General features: G+C 41.1%; 1 protein-coding gene across 2 annotated transcripts; it reads left to right on the top strand.

The window, feature by feature from the left end:
• Positions 1–236: 236 nt before the first annotated feature.
• Positions 237–27,666, top strand: LOC108410970 (core histone macro-H2A.1). 2 transcript variants are annotated; one of them, XM_017682314.2, is made up of 9 exons: positions 237–416; positions 2,160–2,354; positions 4,310–4,416; positions 4,984–5,175; positions 5,359–5,460; positions 14,493–14,583; positions 17,364–17,450; positions 23,002–23,176; positions 27,012–27,666. In XM_017682314.2, the coding sequence occupies exons 2-9, from the start codon at positions 2,183–2,185 to the stop codon at positions 27,175–27,177; spliced, it is 1,092 nt and encodes a 363-aa protein (XP_017537803.2). In that variant the 5' UTR covers positions 237–416; positions 2,160–2,182; the 3' UTR covers positions 27,178–27,666. The 2 variants fall into 2 exon arrangements, with proteins under 2 accessions (XP_017537803.2, XP_017537802.2); XM_017682313.2 differs by lacking the exon at positions 14,493–14,583 and adding an exon at positions 12,311–12,410.

The raw sequence follows: 27,666 nt of genomic DNA, 5'->3' as shown, positions 1-27,666 counted from the left end.
GTGGTACATAGAACAAACATTAACATACTGGACAGACCAGACAAGCATTTAACGAAGAGAAAGATGAGATAAAAATACAATAAATGCACAAATAAATAAACACATACATACCATAGACATATATATACATAGCATACATAACTGCATACACACAGAGACATGCAGTACATACATAGGACTGTATGGAGATCTGGGAGCAACCAGCAGATGGCGAAGTTCTGCCCTTTTCCCTCTGCTATTCCCCTTTAAGCCTGGGCCCGTTTGTGCTGCGCTCTCTGTTTCCCCACGAAACACATTCAGCGGCGGGGATTGTGGGAACAGGAGGCACGGCGGGTTTGTTTTTCCTCCAGCAGAACCGAGCCGGACCGACCCAAACACTGACCCGAGCAGGAGCCGAACTCTGACCCAGCTGAGCTGTGAGTAATGCGTGGTCTGTGTGTTTCTGCTGTGTTTGGGTTTGTTTAGTCTGGGCGCGATGCTCTGACTGCTCTGCTGTTCGGGCTCAGCAGGAGAACCAGACAGGGCCGAGATCCGCTTACAGAACCGAACAGGAACCGCACAGAGCTTATTTACGGGTTTACGGGTTTATCTGCTCTGACGGACCTGCAGTACCGCATAACCAGACCAGCTGAGGCCTGCAGTGACAGTCCGGGTTACAGATCAGCCCTCAGGCCTGAGCACTGAAACACCACTACAGACTGACACCCAGTAAACACACCGCACTACAGACTGACACCCAGTAAACACACCGCACTACAGACTGACACCCAGTAAAGACACCGCACTACAGACTGACACCCAGTAAAGACACCGCACTACAGACACCGCACTACAGACTGACACCCAGTAAACACCGCACTACAGACTGACACCCAGTAAACACAATGCACTACAGACTGACACCCAGTCAACATGCCGCACTACAGACTGACACCCAGTAAACACACCGCACTACAGACTGACACCCAGTCGACACGCCGCACTACAGACTGACACCCAGTCGACACGCTGCACTACAGACTGACACCCAGTCGACACGCCGCACTACAGACTGACACCCAGTAAAGACACCGCACTACAGACTGACACCCAGTAAAGACACCGCACTACAGACTGACACCCAGTCAACACGCCGCGCTGCAGACTGACACCCAGTCAACACGCCGCGCTGCAGACTGACACCCAGTCAACACGCCGCGCTGCAGACTGACACCCAGTCAACACGCCGCGCTGCAGACTGACACCCAGTCAACACGCCGCGCTGCAGACTGACACCCAGTCAACACGCCGCGCTACAGACTGACACCCAGTCAACACGCCGCGCTACAGACTGACACCCAGTCAACACGCCGCGCTACAGACTGACACCCAGTCAACACGCCGCACTACAGACTGACACCCAGTAACATACAACAAGCAGTGCAGACTGAGGACCGATTACTTGGACACAGATTACGTCTGATCTTGGAATTAATTGCAGGGCTAATGAATGACAAATCACTATTGGGAATTATTTGTAGTTTAGCTTTAAACTTGATCTGGGTCTGGAAACCTGACAAAAACACACAGAGTAATGACTATGGACTATAATATAGAATAAATATTAAACAGTGTGATATAAATGATAAAATACAGAGTAAACACTGTATATATTTACAGACTGTAATACAGATTAAATGCTGTACACAGATTCAAGGCTGCAATGCAGAATAAACACTAACATAGATTACAGGGTATAATATAGAATAAATACTCTGACACAGGTTAAAGATAGAATAATTAAATTAATACAGAATAAACACTAACACAATTAAGGATTGTAATACAGAATTAACAATATAAACCAAAATAATATACTTAATATATATATATATATATATATATATATATATATATATATATATATATATATATATATATAAATACGGTAATAATAATAATAATAATATTCATCTTGTTTTCATACCAACAAAACTGCATACTGTAATATGAGCATTACATTGATATTTCAGAAGGTGTAATTCTGAACTTTGGTCATATCCGTACCAGTTACCCTGCGCAACATGTTAATAATGAACATTCTTCCAGTCTTACTGTAAGTCAGACTGGTAGGAGATGAATAAGTGAGCGTGTGATTAATGATGGATCTCTCTGTGCAGGACCTCACACTGGCTGTTGCACAATGTCTAGCCGAGGAGGAAAGAAGAAGACCACGAAGACGTCCAGGTCCACTAAAGCTGGGGTGATCTTCCCCGTGGGCCGAATGCTGCGCTACATTAAGAGAGGCCTCCCCAAATACAGGATCGGCGTGGGCGCTCCGGTTTACATGGCTGCGGTTCTGGAGTATCTGACAGGTGAGGAACCGGCTCCAAAAATTCACATGACTGATAAGATCATTAATATGTGCAGCGTTTTATATTTGTAGCTTAAAATGTTATTTTTTGCACCAGTAGTTGTAGTTAAACAGCGCCGTCCTGCCTGATGTGGTGAAACTCACTGATCTAAATGTTATAGTAGGTTATCTCAGGTCTGTCCTGTCGTCTAGAGCTCGTGAGCTTGAGTCCTGCTGCTGTTGCGTCGATGAACTCTCCAAAAACAAGCCAGACGCTCTCAGGTTAAAGTGAATAAGATGACGGCAGAGTTTCCTTACAGTGTACTTATTTTATTCATTTATTTATTTATAATCCTGTTCGTTTTTGTGAAGGAAAAAGTTTATATATTTTTATTTTACACTTTTAGTATCATATATTGTTTATAAAGTAAGAAGTAACAAACAGCCACTTCTCCCTCAGGGTTGCGGGGGGGGGGGGGGTTTGGGTGGACCTTGGTTACTAATTAATAAGGTAAATTACTTGTTAATTCTCTTCTTGTTATTTCTTGTATTTTCTTGAGTGCCTTGCTCTCCCTTCGCTGCTGTAACACTGAGAATGTCCCTGTTGTGGGACTAATAAAGGATTATCTTATCTAATGTTAGTGCACAAACAGGCCCAAGTCAAAACCGAGAGAGATGCATAGGGATGAAGCCAAAGATTAGCAAAAAAAAAAAAACGGATCCAGGTTGAAGACCCAAAACAGCCAACGGGAACAAAAGGGAGAAGCAAAAAACCAGAGCAGGTCAAAACCACGATGCTCTCAGGCGAGGAGAAACTGCGCGGCGTGCACTGTGAGCACCACGGCAACGCTTCCCAACGCATGACGGAAACAGTCCAGTGTTTATAATGAAACTAAATCTGGCAACAGGTGAAAACAGTCAGTACTCAGGTGACCCAGAACGATGAAGTGAATTGTGATTGGTGGCGAGAGTAGATATAGGTGTCATGTGACCTAACACGGAATCCTGGGAAATGGAGTCCATCCTTGACAGCAGAGCTGGTGGAGGAGACAGGCCGAGGAATATCACAGACCCTGAAAGCCAGCAAATAAATGATAACATCATTAAATTAGAATAATTGTAAAAATCTCTGTGCAACATTCTTGGAAAAATACAGTGATTCTGATTGTGATTCTGGTGTGATGTGTCAGTTGGGCCCCAAGTTGAAATAGGCTGTGTTAAAAATGCTGATCATAATTATTATTTATATTATATTATATTATATTATTATTATATTTATTTATTAATTTATTAATTAATTAACCCCCTCTTTAAAAATTCTTGGCCATTTATGGTATTAATAACAATTTGAATATATACTTTGTAAATATATACTGTGTAAAAAAAGTACATTAACAATTAATAATTTTTTAAAAATGTAAAGTATCTTAATATGGGAGAGCTTTTCACTTTGATATGAAAAGTTTAGGTTTAGTGTGTAAATATGCAGACAGTCTTAAACAGAAAGAAGAGTCCGTACTGATCCACTCAGCACTGACGGCTTCACACAGCTGAATAACACTGCAGAGCTAGGCTGTGTTTTAATGTAAGACCAAACATTCACTGTAGGGTTTAAATCTGGACTCTGTCCAGCCAGAACCTTCAGAAAAACACACACACGTGTATATATATGTGTGTATGTGTATATGTATTGCTGTTGACGGAAGAAAACCACGTATCTCCATTTTCGTTGTTTTTCAGTTTTTGCCATGATTTGAAAATCAACCCTTTGTTTTGTGTAAATTTCATGATGAATGGACCAAAAGAAACGGCTCAAAATGACTTGCATTAAAAGTAAAGTAGGTCTTTTACTTTTCCTGTGAAGTTTTCTTCTGACAGCAGTGATATAAAAGACATTATTAGTAATGAATTCAGTGTGTTTGAATTGTTATGATTAATAGTAGTTAAACTGAATCATGTTTGCTGTCACCGTTTCAGCTGAAATCCTGGAGTTGGCGGGAAACGCGGCGCGGGATAATAAGAAAGGCCGTGTTACTCCCAGACACATCCTGCTGGCTGTGGCCAACGACGAGGAGCTCAATCAGGTAAAATGAAAGAGCGCAGACTCGGCTTTACGCTCCGGAGCTCCGGCATGTGCAGCGAACAGAGATTATTTGTTGGTTAATGGACTGTGGGAGCCGTTTGATTCCTCTGCAGATGAGAGAGGGAGAGAGGAATAATCCTCTGAAACACTGCAATTTATTTCCACTCTCTTAGTTAAAGGTCAGTCTTAAGGGAGCTTAGCTGTGATAAGAAGCGTTTTCCTGTTTCACATGATGCTGCAGCTGTAGCTCATGTGTTAGGAAGAAAAGGAAAATTCAGCCCTGCAGTCGGCCCGAGCTCCCGCCACATGCCGTCGGCCCGAGCTCCCACCGCATGCCGTCGGCCCGAGCTCCCACCGCATGCCGTCGGCCCGAGCTCCCGCCGCATGGAAAACACCTGTGACCCTTTACATTGTGTGTACATTTCGGACATGCCAGCTTTTGTTCCAGCAGTGATGCACTACACCGTGTTGCTGATGACACTCCAGCAGAACTAAACTTGCCTAGACTTGATGGTTGTGATGCTCAACGTGGAAGATGAATCTGTGTGTGTGTGTGTGTGTGTTGCAGCTGCTGAAGGGCGTAACCATCGCAGCAGGTGGAGTTTTACCCAACATCCACCCTGAGCTGTTGGCGAAGAAGAGAGGGTCAAAGGGCAAACTGGAGGCGGTCATCACCCCCCCACCAGCCAAGAAAACCAAAACTGGCAAAAAATCAGGAACAGCCAAGAAACTGGGCACCAAAAAGTCTTCAAGAGCGAAGGTACAGGTCACTGCACATTAACCCCTTCAGTGTCCTGGAGTGTCCCATCACAGTGTGTAATTATTGGCTTGATCATTTAATTTCTGTTGGTGAGCGTGTGTGTGTGTGTGTGTGTGTGTGTGTGTGTGTGTGTAAGCATTAGCAGAAGCAGGGGTGATTGTTATTGTGTTGTTGTTTGAGCAGAAGGGTAGTGGGAGTAAATCTGCGAGTGCCGACAGCACCACCGACACTCCGACTGACGGCTTCACCGTTCTCTCCACAAAGAGCCTCTTCCTGGGACAGAAGGTATGACTGCACTTATCAAACTTTATTTATTATCAAACTTTATTTATTTATAAATTAATGATGGGGTTGTTATCTGTATGGCTGTTCTCTCTCAGTGGACTGCTCAGTAGCGTCTTGGTCAGCTAGGATTCCGTCAGTCAATTATTATAGCAATTTATTATTTTATTCATTTGTTCAGTGCAACACAAGCAATTAAAAACGGGGGGACTCACTTAAAAAGACGCCCCGCATATTTTGTAATAATTCTCGCTGGTACAGAGAAACCTGAACAAAACAAAGTGCAATGTGCTCCTCAGTATATGGAGCTTCGAACAAGCTGGGATGCAGGAAAACATCCAACATGAAATTGCTGCTATTCCCCCCGGTATGCCTGCTGAAATGTTCAGGAACATGGAGCGCTGCGTTGAAATGTGTCTGGCAGGAAACGGAGATCACTTCCAGCAATGCATGTAATGCAATCGATTCATACACGTCAAGATATGTAGTGGATTTTTCTGGTTCAGATTGATTTATCCTGACGGGAGTGACAGCAGAATATTCGGGGCCTCTTTCGAGTGAATCTCCCTCTATAACTACAATTCAGTTAGACGATTTTTGTAGAATTCAGAATTATTTTAAATAGTTTATCATACCCCCAAAATTAGCATGTTTTATTGACTCAGTCAGTTACAGTCATAGCATTATGATTATTATAATTACAAATATAATCAAGACAATTATCGTTTGTATTAGGGATGCATTGATACCAATACTGGTATCAGGTATTTATCCTTATATTGTGCTTATTTAATTGTACTCATAAAAATGCACCGATATGCCACTTTATTCTGTTTGACTGAATAGAATTATGAGGTAAAAACATTAATGCGATGATTTTTGAAGCATGCTGTAGAGAGTCCCACCGCAGTGGACACCAGCTCTGCTCTTGGAAATCTACTTTCCTGCAGACTTCAGCTACATCACTGATTTACACATCTGACATATTTACTTGTTGCCGTCAGAGCTCCTTAATTATCTAAATTAGTTAGGAATGCAGGTTTGAGAGGATACAAACTCAAAGGTTGGAGTAGGGTTGGTGACCATGGTCCTGCCGTGGTCACTGCCTGCATTTGGTTTCGTTGCACAGTGCGTTCCATGTTAGCAACCCTGCTGTAGCTCAGTTCGCCAGCGTGTTGATTTGAATGAATCAGCTTTATTGACGATCGTCTGTAGACAGAGCATCTGTAGAGGCTGCGTTTCACGTTTTCGTACAGCGCGAGTATAAATCGTAGCTATGCTCGAACATGATGGCCTATTAGAACTCAGTGAGTCACCAAATAACGAGATTTCTAACATCGCGCAGTGTCTGTCCGGCTTTAGACATTCAGCCGCAGCTTAACCAGCCAGTCAAAAGACTCCATCAAGACGTAAAACTGGAAGCGTCAGCTCCCGGATGCATCAGCCTCGGATGTCATTCCAGCAGTAGCTGTGCTGCTGCTGCTGAAAGAGACGGATGAGGATCAAAACTATGAAACCTACTTTACTTACAGCTGTACAGAAGAGCTGTTCTGCCTGCTCTTCTCCACTGCAGCGCTACTTGATCCAAAGTCACTAATAGTGATTCACTTCAATTCACTTCGATTCACAGTAATTCACTTCATTTAAAATCAGTTAGATTTGAATGATTTAGCTGTAAAGGTACGTTGCACTCATTTACGCTAACAACAACTGCAGCGTAAGTAGATCAGTCAGTGTGGTATTGGAATTGGTATCTGGGAGTAGCAAAAACGTATTTATATGCAGTTGGTCTGAAAAAGATTAAAAACACAGATGCATCGCTACTTTCTATAATTTGCTATGCGCTCAAAAAATTATGACTGATGTGTTTTGATTATATTCGTTTTTTTACACCTTTCTCTAGACTTGAGTGTTCTCTGCTTCTACAGTTCAGCTGCTGCTGCTGTTTACACTGCATGTTGCTGTAGAATAACTGCTGTAGTCAAAGCTGTAGCTTTCATTAAACTACAGAGAAAATAATGAATAACTTAATTTTATTTGATTGAAATGTGCACATAATTTCCACTGGGGATGTGCAAGGCCTAATCGTCTACTGGCTCAGTTCACATTACTGGACTAGCCACATCAAAGCTTATTTCCGCTTGCACCTTTTGTCTGGAAAACTGGATATTAAACCTGATAAACTCACTAATGGATGTTGAAAGTTTTATTCCATTAAATTTATACAGTAGAGAATAAAATGATGTTGGGTTTGATTTTTAACAAAACGGTTTTCTTTGCGCGGAGCTTCTCGCCGGTGTGCGGTAGCCTTTAGACGGCTGCCGTAGTGTCCTTCACTGGACTATACAGATTAGATACTCTGACCAGACTGTAAGATGCAGCACTACACTGCCCTCTAGTGGAGGATAGAGTAAGGATACTGAGGTTGTGGTGTGTTTGTAAGATCCTGCTGGTGTGGGTTCATGGCTGTTTCTTCTCTAAATGCACTAAAGCGCCTTGTGTGCTAACAGCATCCAAAAAGCCAAGTCCAAAGACAGTTCCAAAGCCAAGTCGAGTCCAAGTTTATTCATATGGTGCTTTTTACAGCAGGTGTTGTCACAAAGCAGCTTTACTCATTTTTAATCTGGGTCCAAGCCCCAATGAGTGGTGACATGGCAAGAAACACTCCTTCAAAGCAAAAGGAAGAAACCTTGAGAGGAACCAAGACTTTAAAGGTGAACCCATCCTCCTCTGGTTGGCACTCACAAGCCTTTCTGGTTAAAAATGAGATTTTCCAGCTGTATGGTGGAAAGAGGCACTCTGGAATTCAGCTTTAGATGCTTTTGGGAAACCATGAAATATTTTCATAAATTTACAACTTTTAATTGAAAACTTTATCAGGTCTCCTTTTCTCAGTCCATGGTGCTCGTTCATTTTCACTGTATTGCCAGCATTATTACGTTAATTCAAAGGCATCAACAAAATGGCAAATTCTACATAAAAGAACTCTCCTCAGTTTTGAAAGAAAGGCTCCAATACAAATATGTTAATCTAGTGTTTTGTTGATGTGAAAATGCTGTACTCAGTTCAGTGCATTAGCGTTTTCAGTGTAGAAAGGATTAACCCCTGATTTTGGACGATGCCGTATTAAGATCAGTGAATAGTTTGAGAGCCATCACGGTCTGTCATGATCATTTAATCCATTTAAACATAAATTCTTCATGTGGGTTAATATTTACTCTGTTCATCATCCCGAGTTGAGCACTCTCAGTGTGGGATTTAGCAGCGTTGAAACAAAGGAGCTCTGTTTCGTTTAAAGCGTCACGGCAGCCACTGCCGTCTCATTCATCCTCAGATTAAGCGCTTCTGTTTGCTTAAAGATCAAACCCTTTTAGTGATATTCATCAGAGGCGTGTTTGAATAAGGAGGGAAATCGTCTTTCTTCTTTTCTTTGTTTGGTCTTGATTTTTGAGGTCGGCTTGCAGATACGCTTTCCAGTAAAAAGGAGGGCAGGTCAGTAATCAGCCTCGTTCACATAGCGGTCATTTTGCTAGTTACATCGTTCTCCAGAGGGAAGGTCGTTTACATTTACAGCTTTACACGTGAGAAGTTGGTGAATTTTGTTTCAGCTTTTAACAGTATCAACTCGAGCTCAAGTTGTTGCTGATCTGAATGGAGCTCACGCGAAGTCATGTGAAGTCACGCGAAGTCACGCGTTCAAATAAACAAACGTGTAGTGGCTGCTGCTGCTTTCTCTGCAGGTAAACATGTTTAAATGAGGACCATAGGTTTAAAAATGTGATCAGTGTGGCGTTTATTAGAGTTTTAAATGTACATCAACTCGATTGTGCATTAAACTCAGCTCATTAAAAAGCTTCGCTCCACACGTGAGAGGCTTTTCACCGTTTTTACCTCTGTTTTCATTGGTTGTTGCAGGAATCTGTCCAGATTGCGTCGTTGACCAGTTCCCGTTATATAACTCTCAGAGTCAGGTTGAAAAAATCAATCATTATCGATAAACTCCGACTGGTCTGAAACGCGATCGGGAGGCCACATATCTGAGTCTGCGCCCCTCAAACACGACTCGACTCTCGCTCCAACTGTCGACCCCGACTGACCCGAACATCTGCAGACTAGAGCCAGTCAGACTCGGACTGAGAATCGGGGCTAAAATCGGGGGAACGCTGTGCAGTATGACCCAGACCTTAAAGACTCCATAACACTCACAGCCTGCTTGGTTAAAGGCGTCAGAGATGTTGGTAGATGGTCAGATAATAATGAATTATGACTGTTTTGGCACTTAAACCGAACCTCATAAGTGGAGCGTAAATGTAAACAAAGTCATTCGGAGTGGTTTGGTGTGAAATGCTCTGTGCCATAGTGGTGGTGATGGGAACCAGACGTCTGAGTTTAATTCCTCTAAGCCCTGTGGTTCCAACACAAGGCCTGTGTGGCAGATCAGGCCTGCAGCACAATCCTGTCCGGCCCACAGAAGTATGTTCATTTAGTATTAGTCTGTTTCACGATGTGCTGCACTACAGCCCCCAGCATGCACTGCAACATAATGTGTGCTCTGGCTCTCCTACACATCTGTGGGACAGCATATATGCCTCAATTCTACTTAATTCTACGTAACTCCACACCAGTTATATCACCAAACACACTAGCTGTGTTTCACCTGCAGCTCAACCAACATAAACACCCGACTCTCAGCTCAGCCGCTCAGAAACTGACCCATGTATTAATGACCTGGCAGCAAACAAAGAACCCCAGGAGTCTAGTTCAAGCAAATAGGTATGTTTAAAAGACTGAGCTGCTGGGACGATTGAGCTTTTCATGTAATATTTCAAGGTCTATAATAAGCGCCTGTGTTTTACTGCTGAGGTTGTGTATTTTGAATAAACAATTACCAGTTCGGGTTACAGCACAGTTCAGCGCCACATGTCGTTCAGGATGGAGTTTAAAGCCCTGCTCCTAGTTTTTTGAGGCTCTGACCCTAAAGCACCGCTTATATCATAGTGTCTGTTTATGATCTTAGATCTGCAGATACTGACCTTCTGAACACCTCCTGTAAAAATACAGAAAACGTGGAGAGACTTTCAGTTCTTCTGCTTCTAAACTCTGGAGCTCAGTTCAGCTTTTATTAGACAGTCGAGCTCAGAGCTCACTTTTAATAAACCCCTGAAAACACAGCTCTTTAACTCAGAGCTTCAGTAAAACTCTACGGCTCATGGTTTTTATCTTTTTAATTTGATTTGTCATTTTCTTATGATTTCTAAATGAATACTTAATATTTCTTGTATTACCGTTAAGCTTTATCACCTGTCTGTAAAGAACCTTGAGCTGCCACCAGCATGAAAAGTGCTATGTAAATAAAAAATATTATTATTATTATTATTATTATTAATAATAATAATAATAATAAAGAATGAAACAAAAACATAGACATTCAGGATTTGTTGAGATTTTTAAATATTTAAGTGGTTGAGTTTGACACCCCTACTGTATGGATTTAATGGAGTAAACGTTCCAGCATCACTTATTGATTTTATTGTGTTTGGTATCTGATAACGAAATCTTCATAAACTCACTGTTTTCCAGCTAAAAGGTACGATGTGACCAGGCTAGTCGGACCAAATCAGACTGCGCCGTAAAACTGACCCAATATCAGGTTCAGCTCAGTTTGGTCAGTTTTTCCAGATCAGTATTAATGTTGTTTTGTTCCAGCCGGTCTGTGAAGCTTCTTACAGCCCGTTTAGTTTGGCGAATGGTGTTGGGTTCATTTCTGGCTGATTCCAGGTTGTTCAGCTGTTCTTCTGTCACAGCTGCCGACTGAAAAGCGGCTCAGTGGTGACGACAGTTTGGGAATTTAGTGTCGTCTCGTCTTCAGAGTCGGACCAAATCAGCTGTCGGTCAGATGTGATCTTAACAGCGTCCGTTTTCTATTTGTGGCAAAGTAAGAAGTAAAAACGTTCAAACGGCTCGAGCGTCTCCTAAAGCTGTCAGCTGACTCAGCGTCTCAGTGCAGTGATACAGATACGGTGCCTCTTAACCAATTAGCTTGAGTGGTTCTGTATAGAACCACAAACACTCAAAGAACCCTCTGCATAGTTAAAGGTTTATTTGCATTGGGAAAGGGTTCTTAAGATTGATGGAGAATGTGTTGTAGATGGTTCTGTTGCTACAAGATTAACATCATAACAGAAGAACCCTTTTTGGTGCTTTTTAAGAACAATTTAATGATGGAAAGAACCCTTCAATCATGCAGAGGGTTCTTTTAGTATTCACGGTTCTATATAGAACCATTTTCTTTACTAAAGAACCCTCAAACCATCATTTTTAAGAGTGTACATAATTTATTTGTGTGTGTGTGTGTGTGTGTGTGTGTGTATGTATATATAAACTAGCACCAGACCTCATGTTTCAGAATGGTGGTCTTATTGCTTTATAGCTGACATTTAAGAAATGTCTTATGGTTAAAATTTTTTATTTTTTTTTATTTTATTAAAAAATGTACTTTTTAACCCCTTTTCCCACAAAACACCTGTAAATATTAAACCTGTAATAACCTTCGCCTTGTTTTCAATGCTGCTACTGAATAATTAAGCTTAGAATAAGAACATCTGTGAAGGTTAAGGTCTATAATCACCATGCGTCACGCTGGTGTTTGGTATGAAATGTATACATTTGAATGTGATTTACTGTAATGTGCATTGTTAGTGTTTATGCCTGCTGTTTTTGCTTTAGCGCATTCTGTTTGTGTTGTGGTGCTTAATCCTGCTCACTGCTGGACTTGCTGTGTTCAGACTAATCGCAATGCTCTCCCCCCTCTCCCCCCCCCACGTCCCCACCCCGCCGCATGCTCTTTCTGCAGCTCAATCTTATTCACAGCGAGATCAGTAACTTGGCTGGCTTTGACGTGGAAGGGGTAATCAATCCGACCAATGCTGACATTGACCTTAAAGATGATCTAGGTGAGCGGCACTGCGGGCCCGGATCCAGAAAACCTGCCGATTCTGCCCAGAGCGTTTCGCTTTTGCTGACATTGCACAAGCAAGTAATGCCTTTCTTATTGCGGTGAACTGACCCTTCGGCCTCTGTTAGCAGACTGGAAAATGTGGCACCGCTTGAGTTTGTGCAATGACGGGATCTTTTTGACTCGGCGCAACGTTTGAGTGTCGGAGGCATTTTTCTGCCTGGATTTGATAAACACTCGAAAACGAAATTCACCGTTTAACGGGGATATTGTAGATTTGATGATCCTAAAACTAGTTAATCCATCAGGTTAAATTACCAAACGACTCCTTATTGGCCATCGCAGATTCGCTTCATAATTCTAGGAAATAATGTTGTTGTTCCCGAAAGTTTTTTTTTTTTTTTTTTTTTTTTTTTTTTAGGCTAAAAAATTTAAGCTAATGCTAAAATTTGTTTCTGAGACATACAGGTTTTAAAAACTGGGCCTTAACTTTTAAAATGAGCGCTATGGGAAAAAAGTGCAAATTTTGATCAGTCATAACTTTTGACGTAAAGATTGTACATTGGTTTAAAATGTCTATCTGTCTGCCTGTCTATTTATTTATCTGCCTGTCTGTCTGTCTGTCTGTCTAGACATACAATTGCATGCATTTCAGTATCTTCTATTTTGGTAGTTTATTGCACCTCCAAAAAGCACTTGTAATTTCATGCATCCATTATTAATAGTTAAAAAATGACTTGGCAAAGTTTCCTTTTTCTACAGAAGGCAACAATTAAAGGAACAATACGTAATATTTACTGTACTAAATCATAAAAAGACCATATGTGATCAGAGATTAAGGAAAGTTCAACTACTGGCTTCTCCAACGATCTCTTTGTATTTTGGCCTGTGATCCCACCCACTGACCATTTGTCAGCAGCATTTTTGACACCCTGGGTTGCCAGGTAAGAACCTAATTGGCCAGCAGACACAGCATGCTGCAGCCATGGAAGCCAGCAAATGAACTGGATAAACAGAGATAACGTTCGATTCTACCAGACCCAGAAAAGCCCCGGCATCCTTGTAAAAAAGCTCCATGACCAGAGACGCAGTGAAACATCTGAAAGATGGAGATGCTCAGAGCCCAGAAGGACTTTGAGAGAGATGCTGAGTTTGCTCATTTTCTCCTGAACTGGTTAGCATCGAGTTCCATCTGATGGTGGCTGACGTTCAGTTGAGCGATATGTCTTTGGAAAGCATTAACTCCCACTCAGGTGTGTATTTTCGGAGTGGTGGGCTTTTGTTTTCGGGACAACGACCTTGGCTTTGGCTACTGTTCATAGCCTGTCATGCATCTAGCCAACGCTGACAGAGTTATAAAGAATCTACATGAGCTGGTTTGAATGGTTTGGATGATTCTTCACTTGTTATTGTTAAAGTTTAGTCTTGCGCTTGTTCATATAGGTTCAGTGTCCTCAACCTGGCAACCCACATTAGCTTTGAGTCTGGGGAGGAGTGGGCGGGGCAGCTCTCTTCAATATTGTGAATTTAGGCTGCAGTGCCCATTTTAAACACTCGCTGTCAGTATTACATGTTGCTCCTTTCAAGGCCACATCCACTTTTTAAAGCCTCAATATCTCGGAAACAACTCAAGATATTAGCCTAAGATTTTGTACACGATCTGTTGGATACAGTGACATTAATCCCTCAAAATATTAAGCAAATCTTAAAAGGTCTGTAGGTAACTTTTTTTTATTTTTAATTAATTTATTTTATTTATTTTTTTAAATCTGAAGATTTGACTGATTTTAGCCCAAAATGAAACCTCTCTTCAGAAGGGGGCTCTGTCAGATCTGGGCAGTGTTGTGATTTTGACTGTTCCTCAGGCTCGCTTTAACGGTTTTCTGTCACCCCGTCACTCTTTTCTGACAGTAAACACAGCAGAATTGTTTGTGGCTTTTCTCCCATTGAGACTTCCAGCCTTCTTTTCCCTTCCCTTCATTTTTTTTGTGCCCACTGCCTTCATCTGCCTGTCATTTCCGAAATTTCACACCATGTTGTTTGCCTGTTGTTGTTGTTGTTGTTGTTGTCGTTGTTGTAGTTGCAAGTTGTGCAAGCTGATATTGCCACCATCGACAGTGACGCTGTTGTCCATCCGACCAACTCCTCCCTCTACACGGGTGGGGAAGTAGGTAAAGGAGTCTCCTCCGCCCGTACAGGTCACTGTGCACTGAGGAAAGAAAGTGCCTGCCTAGCTGTAGCGCTCTTAGATGTCTGCATGAAGCTCATAACTCATAGACAAACATGCTGCCTGTTCTGCATTTGTACCTTCCTTCCTTCTGTAGTGTTTATAATGCAGCACTGTGAGTGCAACGTCCTCCAGCAGCTCAGCAGTTCAGTTCCATGACGTTCACTTTCTTTAACAGTGCTTGTTCAGTGGCTCTGATTAAAGCCCTATTCCAGCTGGATTAGTGTTATCAGTTCCTTAGGGTCCCTTGACTGGCTGAGTTTTATTGGATAAAATTTCTGTGCTGTAAATTAAACATCAGATCAATGTGAAATTTTAAGTGAAACCATCTAAATATATTTATTATATATTTCTCAACTTAGTTTAAACAGAAATTGCGTCTGCAGAACTGAAGAACGAAATACAGTTTAAGCTCAGCTAACTAAAATAAAAGAAACAAAAAAAAGTTCTGAAATGTTTTGGTGGATTTTTACTTGGTTCCTCTTCCCAGTTTGGACGTTGAGGCCTGTAGGTGGAAATTAGTGAAGACAATGTTTACGTGGTTCTTTTCATGGTGAAATTGTTCTTCAGGTTCATGGAGAATGTGTTGGCTCTGTACAGCACCAAAAAGGGTTCTGCTGTTGTCAAGTGTCAAGCTTCTAACAATAGAAGAACCCCTTTTAGTGTTTTTTTTTTTTTTTTAAAGATCTACGCACAACACGTCCAACAACCTGAAGAACAGTTTCGCCTTACAAAGAACCATTTAAGCATATAAATGGTTCTATATAGAACTTGGGGTTCTAAACAGAACCATTGTTTAAGTGCATAATTAAGATTTTTTTAATGAAAAGATGAGATTTTGTCTAAACTAATTTGAGAAAATTAGATTTTAAAATAGTATTTATTTATTTCTCTTGCAGTGTGTGTGATTTACCCAAATGAATCCGGATAGCCCGGATCAAAACATCACAGCCCAGATGTTCATTTCACTGTTAAGATTGTCCAAACTTTTTGTCCAAAAATTTTAAACTCCCATTTAATACCAGATACAATAGCATAAGTCTAGTAAAGCTGACTTTAGCTGAACAGATGAAATCTGTGAGATTTCGGTCCTGTTTACATTCTTTTCTGATTTTTGTCCTCACCAAGAAAAAAGCAGTGGAATTAAAAAAAATATATATATTTGTTTGGGCCAATAATAAAAACTTTGATCAAATTTTGATAAATCTTTTTTTTTACCCCACAATTTAAAAAAAAATATTCACGTCTGCCAAACGGTCGAGACGACACTTTGTTGTGGGTGTATTGTGACTCAAAATGTGCTCGCACCAAATGGTTGGGCAGAACATTAAAGGGCTAAGGATGAACAAATTGTGCCAAGAGCTGCGTTTGAGTCATTTTCTCCAGAATTATTACTTAGCAGATCTGTAAAAAACTACACTCAAAAACTACCCCAAACTACTAAAAACACTCACCAGATAAAACTAATCCAGCTCAGTTATCAAGTCAGTCGGGTCTTTACTCACTTACTCCCTGACTGTCTTTAGGAAGTTTCAGAGCTCCAGATTTGCCTAAACTTGACTTGCACCCTTCACATTTGGCGCTTTGCTTTCTAACACCACGGCAGCGAGAGCGCTGAATTTATACATCCACCCCATTTTTTTGGAGTTTGCTTCAGTGGCTTAAATGTTGACTCATTTTCTTTTAACCTGCATGCATGTCGTTTCCTGTCACCTACACTGGCTCTCAAACATTTGGAATCACTTCCCATGTCCAGTATTTTAGATATTTTATATGCAATGATGATACACATGGATTTAAATAGTAAAGATAATTTGCTAAAGATCTTTAATGAACAATTCTGTGAGCGAATAGTTGTTAGATGTTAAATAACATTCTTTAATTATCCACCTATGTCAATTTTACATTGTTTTCTATCTTGAAATTTAATCCCCACTTTTGAAATATGATTAATTGTGGATATCAGATTTATTTACTCCTTCATTCTTGATCTTCAACAGCTTCTCCAGGCATTTTAGAATCTTCTACAGCTCCGTTAATCTTTCCAGACTAATTTGTTTGTGTTTACAGCTTCCTATGTTCATGCTGATTCTCTGGAACCTGTGAAGTAGCAGATCAGAATAATTTTATACATTTATATTCAGGCCGATTCTGTGAGCTGTAGTTTTATGCTATTGAAAATGTTGATTCCAAACGTTTGAACAGTGCACGCTTAAAAAAGATGTTTCTTCAAGGGTTCTTTAGTAAAGAAAATGGTTCTATATAGAACCATGACCGCTCAAAGAACTCTCTGCATGGTTAGATGGTCTTTGCTTGGGGAAATGGTTCTTCAGGTTGATGGAGAATGTATATAGAACCTATTTAAAAAGGTTCTGCTATTGTTACAAGCTTGGTCATAAGTACAATTACAGCAATCAGGTCTATATAAAACCAACTACAGCACATTCTCCGTCAATCCGAAGAACCCTTAATCATGCAGAGGGTTCTGTATAGAAGCATTTTCTTTAGCGAAGAAGCCTTGAAGAACCGTCTTTTGTAAGAGTGACGTAGATGTTTCTTATCCACTTCACCCTCAACCCTGTGTTTTGATATGTTGGACGTTTATAGGAAACATGTTAGTTTGTTTGTTTTGCATGACTTTATTTCGAAGTCCCTCCATCAGTCGTTTTAGATCAGCCTGCAGACGAGAGACGCGGGAGTGACAGCAGAATGTGGTTTTTGTAGGCAGTGCGCTGGAGAAGAAGGGAGGGAAGGAGTTCGGTGAAGCGGTGCTGGAGCTACGCAAGAACGGCCCTCTAGAGGTGGCTGGAGGTAAGACCCTTCACAGCGCTGGAGCTTTCGTAAAACAATTTGGCAAAAAGTTTTTTACACATTAAATAGAACTTAATTTAAAATAATTTGACATAATTTGAAAATGTCTCTTGCCCTTTACGTTGTGTGTAAATTTCATGATGAACAGACCATGACCAGGGGAGGGGGAGGGGGGTGAGTCCATTGACTTACATTAGAAGTAAAATGTTTATTTTCATTTATTTTATTTTATTTTATACTTTGAGTGTTATCTCTTGGTTTTTACTGTGTTTTATTGTTTTACTGTTTATTTACTGTTATTATTGTCTCATTTTATGTAAGGTGACTGAGTGTCAGAAAGGCGCCGTCAAATAAAATGTAGTATTATTATTATTATTATTATTATTATTATTATTATTATTATTATTATAAAGTTACCACTTTGGAGATACGAGGTTTTGATCCGAGTCCGAGTCACTGGAGTCTTTTCTCAAGTCATCAAATTTGTGACTTGAGTCCACACCTCTGCAAAATGTCCATTAATAACAACAACAACAACAATACCAATAACAGTAAATTCCATATCGCTGCATCTCCAGACTCAGTGAACACCTTATACTCTGGTGTGTTAAGTCTCCACACACAGACAGCAGTTTGACAGTAGTGTGTGTGCAGTTTAATTCTGCTGTAAAAACATCCTGCTAGTGTAGATAAAGGCTGCAGTCCGAGGTGTTTGGTGCTCTCGTAGAGCAGGGTAACCTCCGGCTCGCTGACCGAGGAGAGCTTTGGTCAGCTTTTTAAACAGTTCTGGACCGTATGTGCTGTTACTCTACTTATCCTGGATATAAAGTGACATAATGAGCTTTTTAAATTAGGTGGCAAAAAAGGATGGAGGAGGTCTGAGCAGCGCAGATCTCCAGCGGCTCCAGCGTTTCACTCTGTTGAAATGTGGTTTAGGTTTCGTGATGATGTAATGCTGTAAAAGCAGCTGTGCTCCACCTCATTAACTAACACACACACACACACACACACACACACACACACGGCACATTGGATCAGTAACAGCAGAGCAATTCAGTCTGAAATAAAGTCTCCAGCTCTGCAACTGAGGGTCAGACCTTCGTCCTGTGGGACCTCACGCTGCTGTGACATGCGCCACTAAATTACAGATTAGTTACATTAGATTAAATTTAGATTAAGTTTATTATTCATCTCAGCAGATGTTGGCCTTTGGTTTCTCCTCATGTGCAGATGCAGTGCTCTGCGAACGTTTTAGGTCCCTAAGCTCATTGTTTAAAACCATTTACACAGATCAGGCACAGCATCATGACCACCTCCGTGTTTCTGGGCTCATTGTCCATTTGATCAGCTCCACTTGCTGTATAGGTGCACAGGATTTAATAAAGTATTGATTACTGATTACTATATTTGCGGCTCATTGTTTCTGTGCATGCTCAGATTGCGTGATGACAGTACGGGAAATTGGCTCCTTCTTATTTATTTTTTATTTGTTTTTTTGTGAAAGCAGCTCTTCCTCACCAGTCACCTCCATTAAACTGTAACTTGTTTACTGTGTCGTCTTAGAAACCCTACCTACGTCTGTTTAGTGCCTGAGTAGACTGCGGGACAAAGGAGGTTTTGTGTGTCGAGGACATTAATGATGTGATGTTTCCTTATTCTTCTGTTATTGACCCATTCATGTCCAACAGCTACATTCAGTATGATGAGGAGGAATGCCACAGATCCTGTTCTGATTGGTCTGAAGTGGGGCAGATTTGTATAGTCAATGTCTAACAGCACCTGTTTGCTCGCGTCTGATTACATGAAATTTTCACACTTTTATTCACAGTCAGATTCATTTACATGTGTTAAGCGCTCTTTTAGCCATGTAGTTTGATCCGTTTGAAAAGTTTCCTTGAACTATATTAATTACTACCAAACCATACGATGAAATGCAAACCATACCAATTACTACCAAACCATACCACAAAATACATAATTATACTAATTACTACCAAACCATTTCATGAAATACAAAACTGTAGTAGTTACTACCAAACCATACTATGAAATGCAAACCATACCACAAAATACATAATTATACCAATTACTACCAAACCATACCTCGAAATACAAACTATATTAATTACTACCAAACCATACCATGAAATACAAACCATACTAATTAATACCAAACCATACCATGAAATACAAAACTATAGTAGTTACTACCAAACCATACCTCGAAATACATAATTATACTAATTACTACCAAACCATACCTCGAAATACATAATTATACTAATTACTACCAAACCATACCTCGAAATACATAATTATACTAATTACTACCAAACCATACCACAAAATACAAAATCATATTAATTACTACCAAACCATACCACGAAATACAAAACTAATACTAATTTCTACCAAACTTTACCACGAAATACGAAACAATACTAATTACTACAGTACCATGAAATACAAACCATAATAATCACTACTATACCACAAAATACCTCAAAATAGCCTCTCGGTCAGTATTTGCGGCTTATTGTTTCTGTGCATGCTCAGATTGCGTGATGACAGTACGGCAAATTGGCTCCTTCTTATTTATTTTTTATTTGTTTTTTTGTGAAAGCAGCTCTTCCTCACCAGTCACCTCCATTAAACTGTAACTTGTTTACTGTGTCGTCTTAGAAACCCTACCTACGTCTGTTTAGTGCCTGAGTAGACTGCGGGACAAAGGAGGTTTTGTGTGTCGAGGACATTAATGATGTGATGTTTCCTTATTCTTCTGTTATTGACCCATTCATGTCCAACAGCTACATTCAGTATGATGAGGAGGAATGCCACAGATCCTGTTCTGATTGGTCTGAAGTGGGGCAGATTTGTATAGTCAATGTCTAACAGCACCTGTTTGCTTGCGTTCACACTTTTATTCAGTCAGATTCATTTACATGTGTTAAGCGCTCTTTTAGCCATGTAGTTTGATCAGTTTGAAGTTTCCTCACAGAGAAAAACCAGAAAAGGCCAGCATTTCAGATCTGGACATTAACAGGTTAAATGAAAGTTAAGCTTGATGGTCAGTTAATGAGACGAATGGTGTTAAACTGCAAAGGGACACTGTGGGCTTCCTGCTTGACCGAGAACCATGTGGAAACATCTGGAGCTCAGCTTGTTTCTGCAGCTTTAAGGAGTCCAGCTGTAACAGCTCCAGTGGAGTGTTCGTTGTTAATGAAGTTGGGCTTTATGCTCGCAGCGCCTGTTGGTCTTTGCTGTGGTGGCTGATGTAAGAGGGAGTTACGCTACAAACGAACAGCTAGAACCAATTAGGGAAAGTACTGCAGAAGTGCTGGGACACACGGGACCCACCATCTGCAGGGGCTCTCTGCGTTCTTTAATCTGTTTATTCTGTTGGCTATAGAGCCCTGTGTGAATTTATCACTGTGTCCAGTAAAGAACAATAAAGACTATTTTGATTGACGCTGAGAAAAGCATCAGTCTAAATCCTTTAATATAAACAAACGATCTGACTAGTCTAGTCTGATCATAACTTATTTCTCTTTGCACCTTCTGCACTGCAAAGAAAAAGATATTATGAGAATCAGATTATTCAGCTTTTTTCTATACACTTTTGCTTGTTTTAGGTCATTTTATCCATTGTGATAATTGAGAGTGAGCGGGTTACATAAGTGCTCAGTTAGTAACGTAGAGATATTGCTCAGGTGGGGTTGTAGGGTGTACAGTGGAATCAGGTGATGGTGTAAAGTGTATTGTTGTGGTTTATTGTAATGTTTATTTTTGTCTGATTGTTTGTGAAAGTCATCTTTCCATCCCCCACTCCCCAGTCACGACAGCACGTGACTGAAGTGCCCTTGAGCAAGACACCTAACCCCCAACTGCTCCCCGGGTGCTGTGGATTGGGCTGCCCACCGCTCTGGGCAAGTGTGCTCACTGCCCCCTAGTGTGTGTGCTCACTAGTGTGTGTGTGTGTTGTTTCACTTCATGGATGGGTTAAATGCGGAGGTGGAATTTCCCCGTTTGTGGGACTAATAAGGGCCTCTTAATCTGAAAGAAATAATGCTTAACCCTTCTATTATCTTTGGGATCAGTTTGACCCCATTCAATCTCTAAATAAATGACTGATATATTTTTTTTATTATTAGTGCGTGATCCACGTGACGTGGGGACAAATTGACCCCAAGGATAAAAATGGGAGTAAATTTTAAGATAACAGGAAGCTAGAAAATTAAAATGATCTCCCAATAGAATGACACCGGTCAGGCATAAAATCATGACCACCTCCTCGTTTCTGCGCTCACTGTCCACTTTATCAGCTCCACTTACTGTATAGCTGCACTCTGTAGTTCTACAGTTACAGACTGTAGTCCATCTGTTTCTCTGATACTCTGTTACCCTGTTCTTCAGTGGTCAGGACCCCCATGGACCCTCACAGAGCAGGTACTATTTGGGTGGTGGATCATTCTTAGCACTGCAGTAACACTGGTGTGTTAGTGTGTGTTGTGCTGGTTCGAGTAGATCAGACACAGCAGAGCTGCTGGAGTGTTTAAACACTGTGTCCACTCACTGTCCACTCTATTAGACACTACTACCATGTCGGTCCACCTTGTAGATGTAAAGTCAGAGACGACAGCTCATCTGCTGCTGCACAGTTTGTGTTGGTCATCCTCTCGTCCTTCATCAGTGGTCACAGGACGCTGCCCACAGGACACTGTTGGCTGGATATTTCTGGTTGGTGGACTATTCTCAGTCCAGCAGCGACACTGAGGTGTTTAAAAACTCCAGCAGCACTGCTGTGTCTGATCCACTCAGACCAGTACAACACACACTAACACAGTAGAACAGGTTTTAGAACACAGTGGAATAGATATGCTCTGGAGCAGCCACATGAGCCTGAGATGACCATGCCAAATGCCAAGCGTGGGCTAGAGGGGTCTAAAGTCCCCCAGCATTGGGCTGTGGAGCAGTGGAGCTGTGTTCTTTGGAGTGATGGAGCTCCATCCAGTACCTTTGGGATGAGTTGGAGTGATCCAGAACTGACCATCCAACACCAGTACCTGACCTCACTAATAAGTCGAGGCTGTTACTGCAGCTAAAAGGAACCAACTCCCCAAAAACACTGTTGGTGGAGGTGTCTGTAAGCTTTTGGACATGAACTGTGTCTTAATATTATCATTGAGGTTTTTACTATCAGCAGAGTCGCCTTGGGCACTTTATCAGATTGAGTTCTTATTCTCACCCAAAGTCTGACTGTAGGTAAAGTTCCTGTGGGAAGGTTTCAGTGATGGGAACTGCTCTTCATGCGGCTTCCAGAATCCTTTTCCTTCTGGAGAAACCATCAGCGTCTAATCTCACTTCTCGCCGGTGCTAATCTGTTATTTTTGGGAAATGGAGTAAATCTGGAGCTGCTCTAAAAGTTCTCAGGAGATCAGGGAATGTTAGTGCTTTGCCAGGGGTTCATTCTCCTCAGCTGGAGCAGTGTGTTCACTGCACTGTGGGGGTTTTTATCTTTTTTCTGTAATGAAATCTGTTCTTGTTTCCTCAGCGGTCCTGACCTCAGGCTACGGGCTCCCGGCTAAGTTTGTGATCCACTGTCACAGTCCCGGGTGGGGATCCGATAAGTGCGAAGAGCTTCTGGATAAAACGGTGAAGAACTGCTTGGCTCTGGCTGACGAGAAAAAACTCAAATCCGTCGCCTTCCCTTCCATTGGCAGCGGCAGGTAAAAGCTCTGAAATACTGCCTCATTAGTGCACTGCTGTCCGGAAGTGTGGAATCACTCGGCATATTAATAAAGCTTTGTCTTTTCTGTGTAATATTACGCTGTTTTTGGAAGAAAACCGTTTTTCAGTTTTTAACATATTTTGAAAATGCCTGTTGCCCTTTACGTTGTTTGTACATTTCAAGATGAGTGGACTAAAAGAAATGACCCAAAATGACTTGGAAAAAATTCCGGTTCCATTGACTTACATTAAAAGTAAAGTAGGTTTTTCCCTTCTCCTGTAAAGTTACTATTTTGGAGACATGAGGTTTTCTTCTGACAACTGCAATTAACATGTCATGTAGTTTCAAATATAATATACTAACTCCAAAAAGGGGTTTTTAGTTATTATATTGAGGTTAGGAACATTTTCCCATTATTATTATTATTATTATTATTATTATTATTATCTTAATGATGCATTTTGTTCTGTTAAAATTTATTTTAAAAATGTTATTATTTTTAATAATAAAGAAACTGGCCTAAAGATTTAATTGCCGCAGGACGTTCTGGATATTCAGTTTTGATTCAGAAGTTTATTCTTCATGTCATACGACTTTCTCAGTAATTTTAGAATCACACTTGTATACCCTGTCCATGTTTCTGGACGCATGTAAAGCTGTCGCGATTAATCAGAAATCAGTTTCTTTATTTTAAAAACTCAACTAATAATAGTGCTCTCAGGTTTTTGACCATTCCTCACACAGGAGCGCTGTTAGCACAGAGAGAGGAAACCCACACCAGGAGGATCTCTGTGAACATCATCGTTTTAAACTGTACAGAGCCCCGCTGGTGACGTCCCATATAAATAAAAATAATGCATGACCACGATTAAGTAAGGCATGGGAACAAGATCTTTATGCATGGCTACGACTTAGAAAGGCATGGGAATGAGATAATTAAGTCGTGGCCATGACTTATTAAGGTATGGGAGCGTTGACCACAGCTTAATTAGACATGATCTCATTAGTAAGGAAAGCATGGGAACAGGATCCTAATGCATGTTCACGACTTATTAAGGTGTGCGAAAGAGATAAAGTCATGGACCTGACATATGAAGGCGTGGGGGCGAGATAATTAAGCCTTGACCACAGCATAAGATCTGATCTAGTTAGTAAGTAAGGCATGGCCACAAGATCCTACTGATTGGCCATGGCTTAGTAAGGTGTGGGGAAAGAGAGAATTATGTTGTGGCCATGACTTAGTAAGGTGTGGTGAAGAGAGAATTATGTCATGGCCATGTCTTAGTAAAGTATGGGAACGAGGTAATTAACCCTTGACCACAGCTTAACAACATATGATCTCATTTGTAAGTAAGGCGTGGGAACAAGATCCTAATGCATGGCCACAACTGGGAAAGAGATAATTAAGCCTTGAATACAGCTTAATATGGCATGGTCTTTTTAGTAAGAGGTGGGAATGAGATCCTAATGGGTAGCCCCGACTCAGTAAGACGTAGGAATGAGATGATTAAGTCGTGGCCATACATTAGGATCTTGTTCCCACACGTTAACATGCCGTGGCCACGCATTATTTGTATTTATACTGGATACTGGATGTCCCCAGCAGGGCTGCATGAAATTAGACGTATCCAGAGTAAAATGAAATGCTTTGCTTTATAAATTGTGTTTATGATTTACTCAAAAAGGCCGTTGGAGACGTCCTACAGTTCCCGGTTTCCGCTCTAGACTTCCTATCGGTTGTCTGAAACTGGTGAAGGTGAACGGGAGCTGCGCTGTAGATTCATTGAACACATTCGTCTGGAAACAAATAGTTTTTATTTGATTGGAAACACTGATTCCAGATTTTTGAGGCTTACTTAGGATTCTTCTCTAGAAGTAGAGAACAATAGAGCCGAACTGTGAAAAACGCCCATAATGCCGTTGTTTATTGCCGTCAAGGGAAAGTACAAAGCGCTGAGAACAAGCTGCGGAACGATTAGCTAAGAAAACGTCCCAACTTCGCTTCACAGAACCAGAACAAAAACAGCACGGAAATGATTTAACGGGAATCTTTCAGCGCAGAAAACATGATGACGGGTGAAAAGTGACAGTTTGGCTGGAAAACAGAGGCTTTTAAACTACACGCTTAAAAATGATGGTTCTTTAAGGGTTCTTCAGTTAAGAAAATGGTTCTATGTCGAACCATGATCACTTAAAGAACCCAGTGCCTGATTACAGGGTTCTTTCGCATGGTGAAAGGTTTCTTCAGATTGATGAAGATTGTGTTGTGTATGGTTCTGTATAGAACCGTTTCGAAAATGGTTCTGCATAGCACCCAGAAGGGTTCTTCTGTTGTTACATTGTCAGGCTTATAACAATAGGTAAAGAACCCATCAATCATTCGAAGGGTTTTTTAAGTGTTTGTGGTTGTAATAATAGAAGAGCTGTTTTTGGTGCTATTTAGAACCCTTTTCAAAAAGGTTCTATATAGAACCATCTACAGCACAGTCTCCATCAGTCTGAAGAACTTTTAAAGGATTCTTTGCATCGTGAAAGGGTTCTTCAGATTGATGGAGAATGTGTTGTATATGGTTCTATATAGCACCAAAAATGGTTCTTCAGTTGTCACGATGTCAAGCCTGTAGTAATGGAAGAACTGTTTTTGGTGCTAGATAGAACCCTTTTTAAAAAAGGTTCTATCTAGAACCATCTACAGCACATTATCCATCCGTCTGAAGACTGAACCCTTTAACTGTGCATTGGCTTCTTTGAGTGTTAATGGTTCTTTATAGAACCATTTTCTTTGCTGAAGAACCCTTGAAGAACCATGTTTTTAAGCGTGTAAGAGTCTGATTTCTGTCCCTCTCTGGTGATATAATTAGCAAACAGCTTCCAAATCAGTTGCCCATATTTCTACACACTGGTCAGGTGTAACATCATGACCACCTCCTCGTTTCTCCACTCACTGTCCACTTTATCAGCTCCACTTACTGTATAGCTGCACTCTGTAGTTCTACAGTTACAGACTGTAGTCCATCTGTTTCTCTGATACTCTGTTACCCTGTTCTTCAGTGGTCAGGACCCCCATGGACCCTCACAGAGCAGGTACTGTTTGGGTGGTGGGTCATTCTCAGCACTGCAGTAACACTGACGTGGTGGTGGTGGTGTGTTGGTGTGTGTTGTGCTGGTACGAGTGGATCAGACACAGCAGTGCTGCTGGAGTTTTTAAACACCTCAGTGTCGCTGCTGGACTGAGAACAGTCCACCAACCAAAAATATCCAGCCAACAGCGTCCTGTGACCACTGATGAAGGACGAGAGGACGACCAACACAGACTGTGCAGCAGCAGATGAGCTGTCGTCTCTGACTTTACATCTACAAGGTGGACCGACAAGGTAGGAGTGTCTAATAGAGTGGACAGTGAGTGGACACAGTGTTTAAACACTCTAGCAGCTCTGCTGTGTCTGATCTACTCGAACCAGCACAACACACACTGACACCACCACCACGATAGTGTTACTGCAGTGCTGAGAAAGATCCACCACCCAAACAGTACCTGCTCTGTGAGGGTCCATGGGGGTCCTGACCACTGAAGAACAGGGTATCAGAGTATCAGAGAAACAGATGGACTACAGTCTGTAACTGTAGAACTACAGAGTGCAGCTACACAGTAAGTGGAGCTGATAAAGTGGACAGTGAGCGTAGAAACGAGGAGGTGGTCATCGTGCTATGTCTGATTGGTGTGTATATATAACGTACAGCCTCACCATAACACTAAAGCCAGCTGTCATGTTCCCTGATTGTTTTATAGAGTCACTGTTTTTGATCTAATCAAACTCTTCCTTTCTGTTTAGAAACGGTTTTCCGAAGCAGACGGCCGCCCAGCTCATCCTGAAGGCCATCTCCAGCTACTTTGTGTCTACCATGTCATCCTCAATCAAAACAGTCTACTTCGTTCTGTTTGACAGCGAGAGCATAGGGATCTACGTGCAGGAAATGGCGAAACTTGACGCTAACTAAATTTATACCCCCCCCCCCTGAATTTTTATGCTCGTCGCAGATTTTCTGAGAATTAAAAAGAAAAAGAAAAGATTTATTTGGTAAGATTTTATGGAAAGGCAGTCAATTTGAGAATATTTCTGTTAGATATGCTCTTTGCGTACTTGTCTTATTGGTGTTGCCATGCTTACGGTGGAGGTGATGCTGTCTTGTGGGCACTTTTGTCATGATACTGGTCTCTCTTGCGGTATTTATAATGTTCATAATGAAGGATTAATGTGTAATGATGAATTGTGGCATTCCAGGTGGAGCGGTGCTGTGATTATGTTGTAAATGGAAAGTGGTTGGTGCACTTTTTTTTTTTCCGTGCTGTGCCTCTTTGTTGTTTCCATCCCTTTGTCTCTTTTTGTTTTTTTTTTGGTCTATGATGTGCATTACTTACAGATTACATAGATTATGTGTAAGAAAAAAGTTTTAGTAAAATATTGGGCTGAGAAATGAGCGTCCTTT

Source organism: Pygocentrus nattereri, chromosome 16 (genome assembly GCF_015220715.1).
Source record: "Pygocentrus nattereri isolate fPygNat1 chromosome 16, fPygNat1.pri, whole genome shotgun sequence".
In the NCBI taxonomy this organism is placed as follows: Eukaryota; Metazoa; Chordata; class Actinopteri; order Characiformes; family Serrasalmidae; genus Pygocentrus; species Pygocentrus nattereri.
Note: the sequence above shows the minus strand (reverse complement) of the source record. Positions and strands in the feature narration are given on the sequence as shown.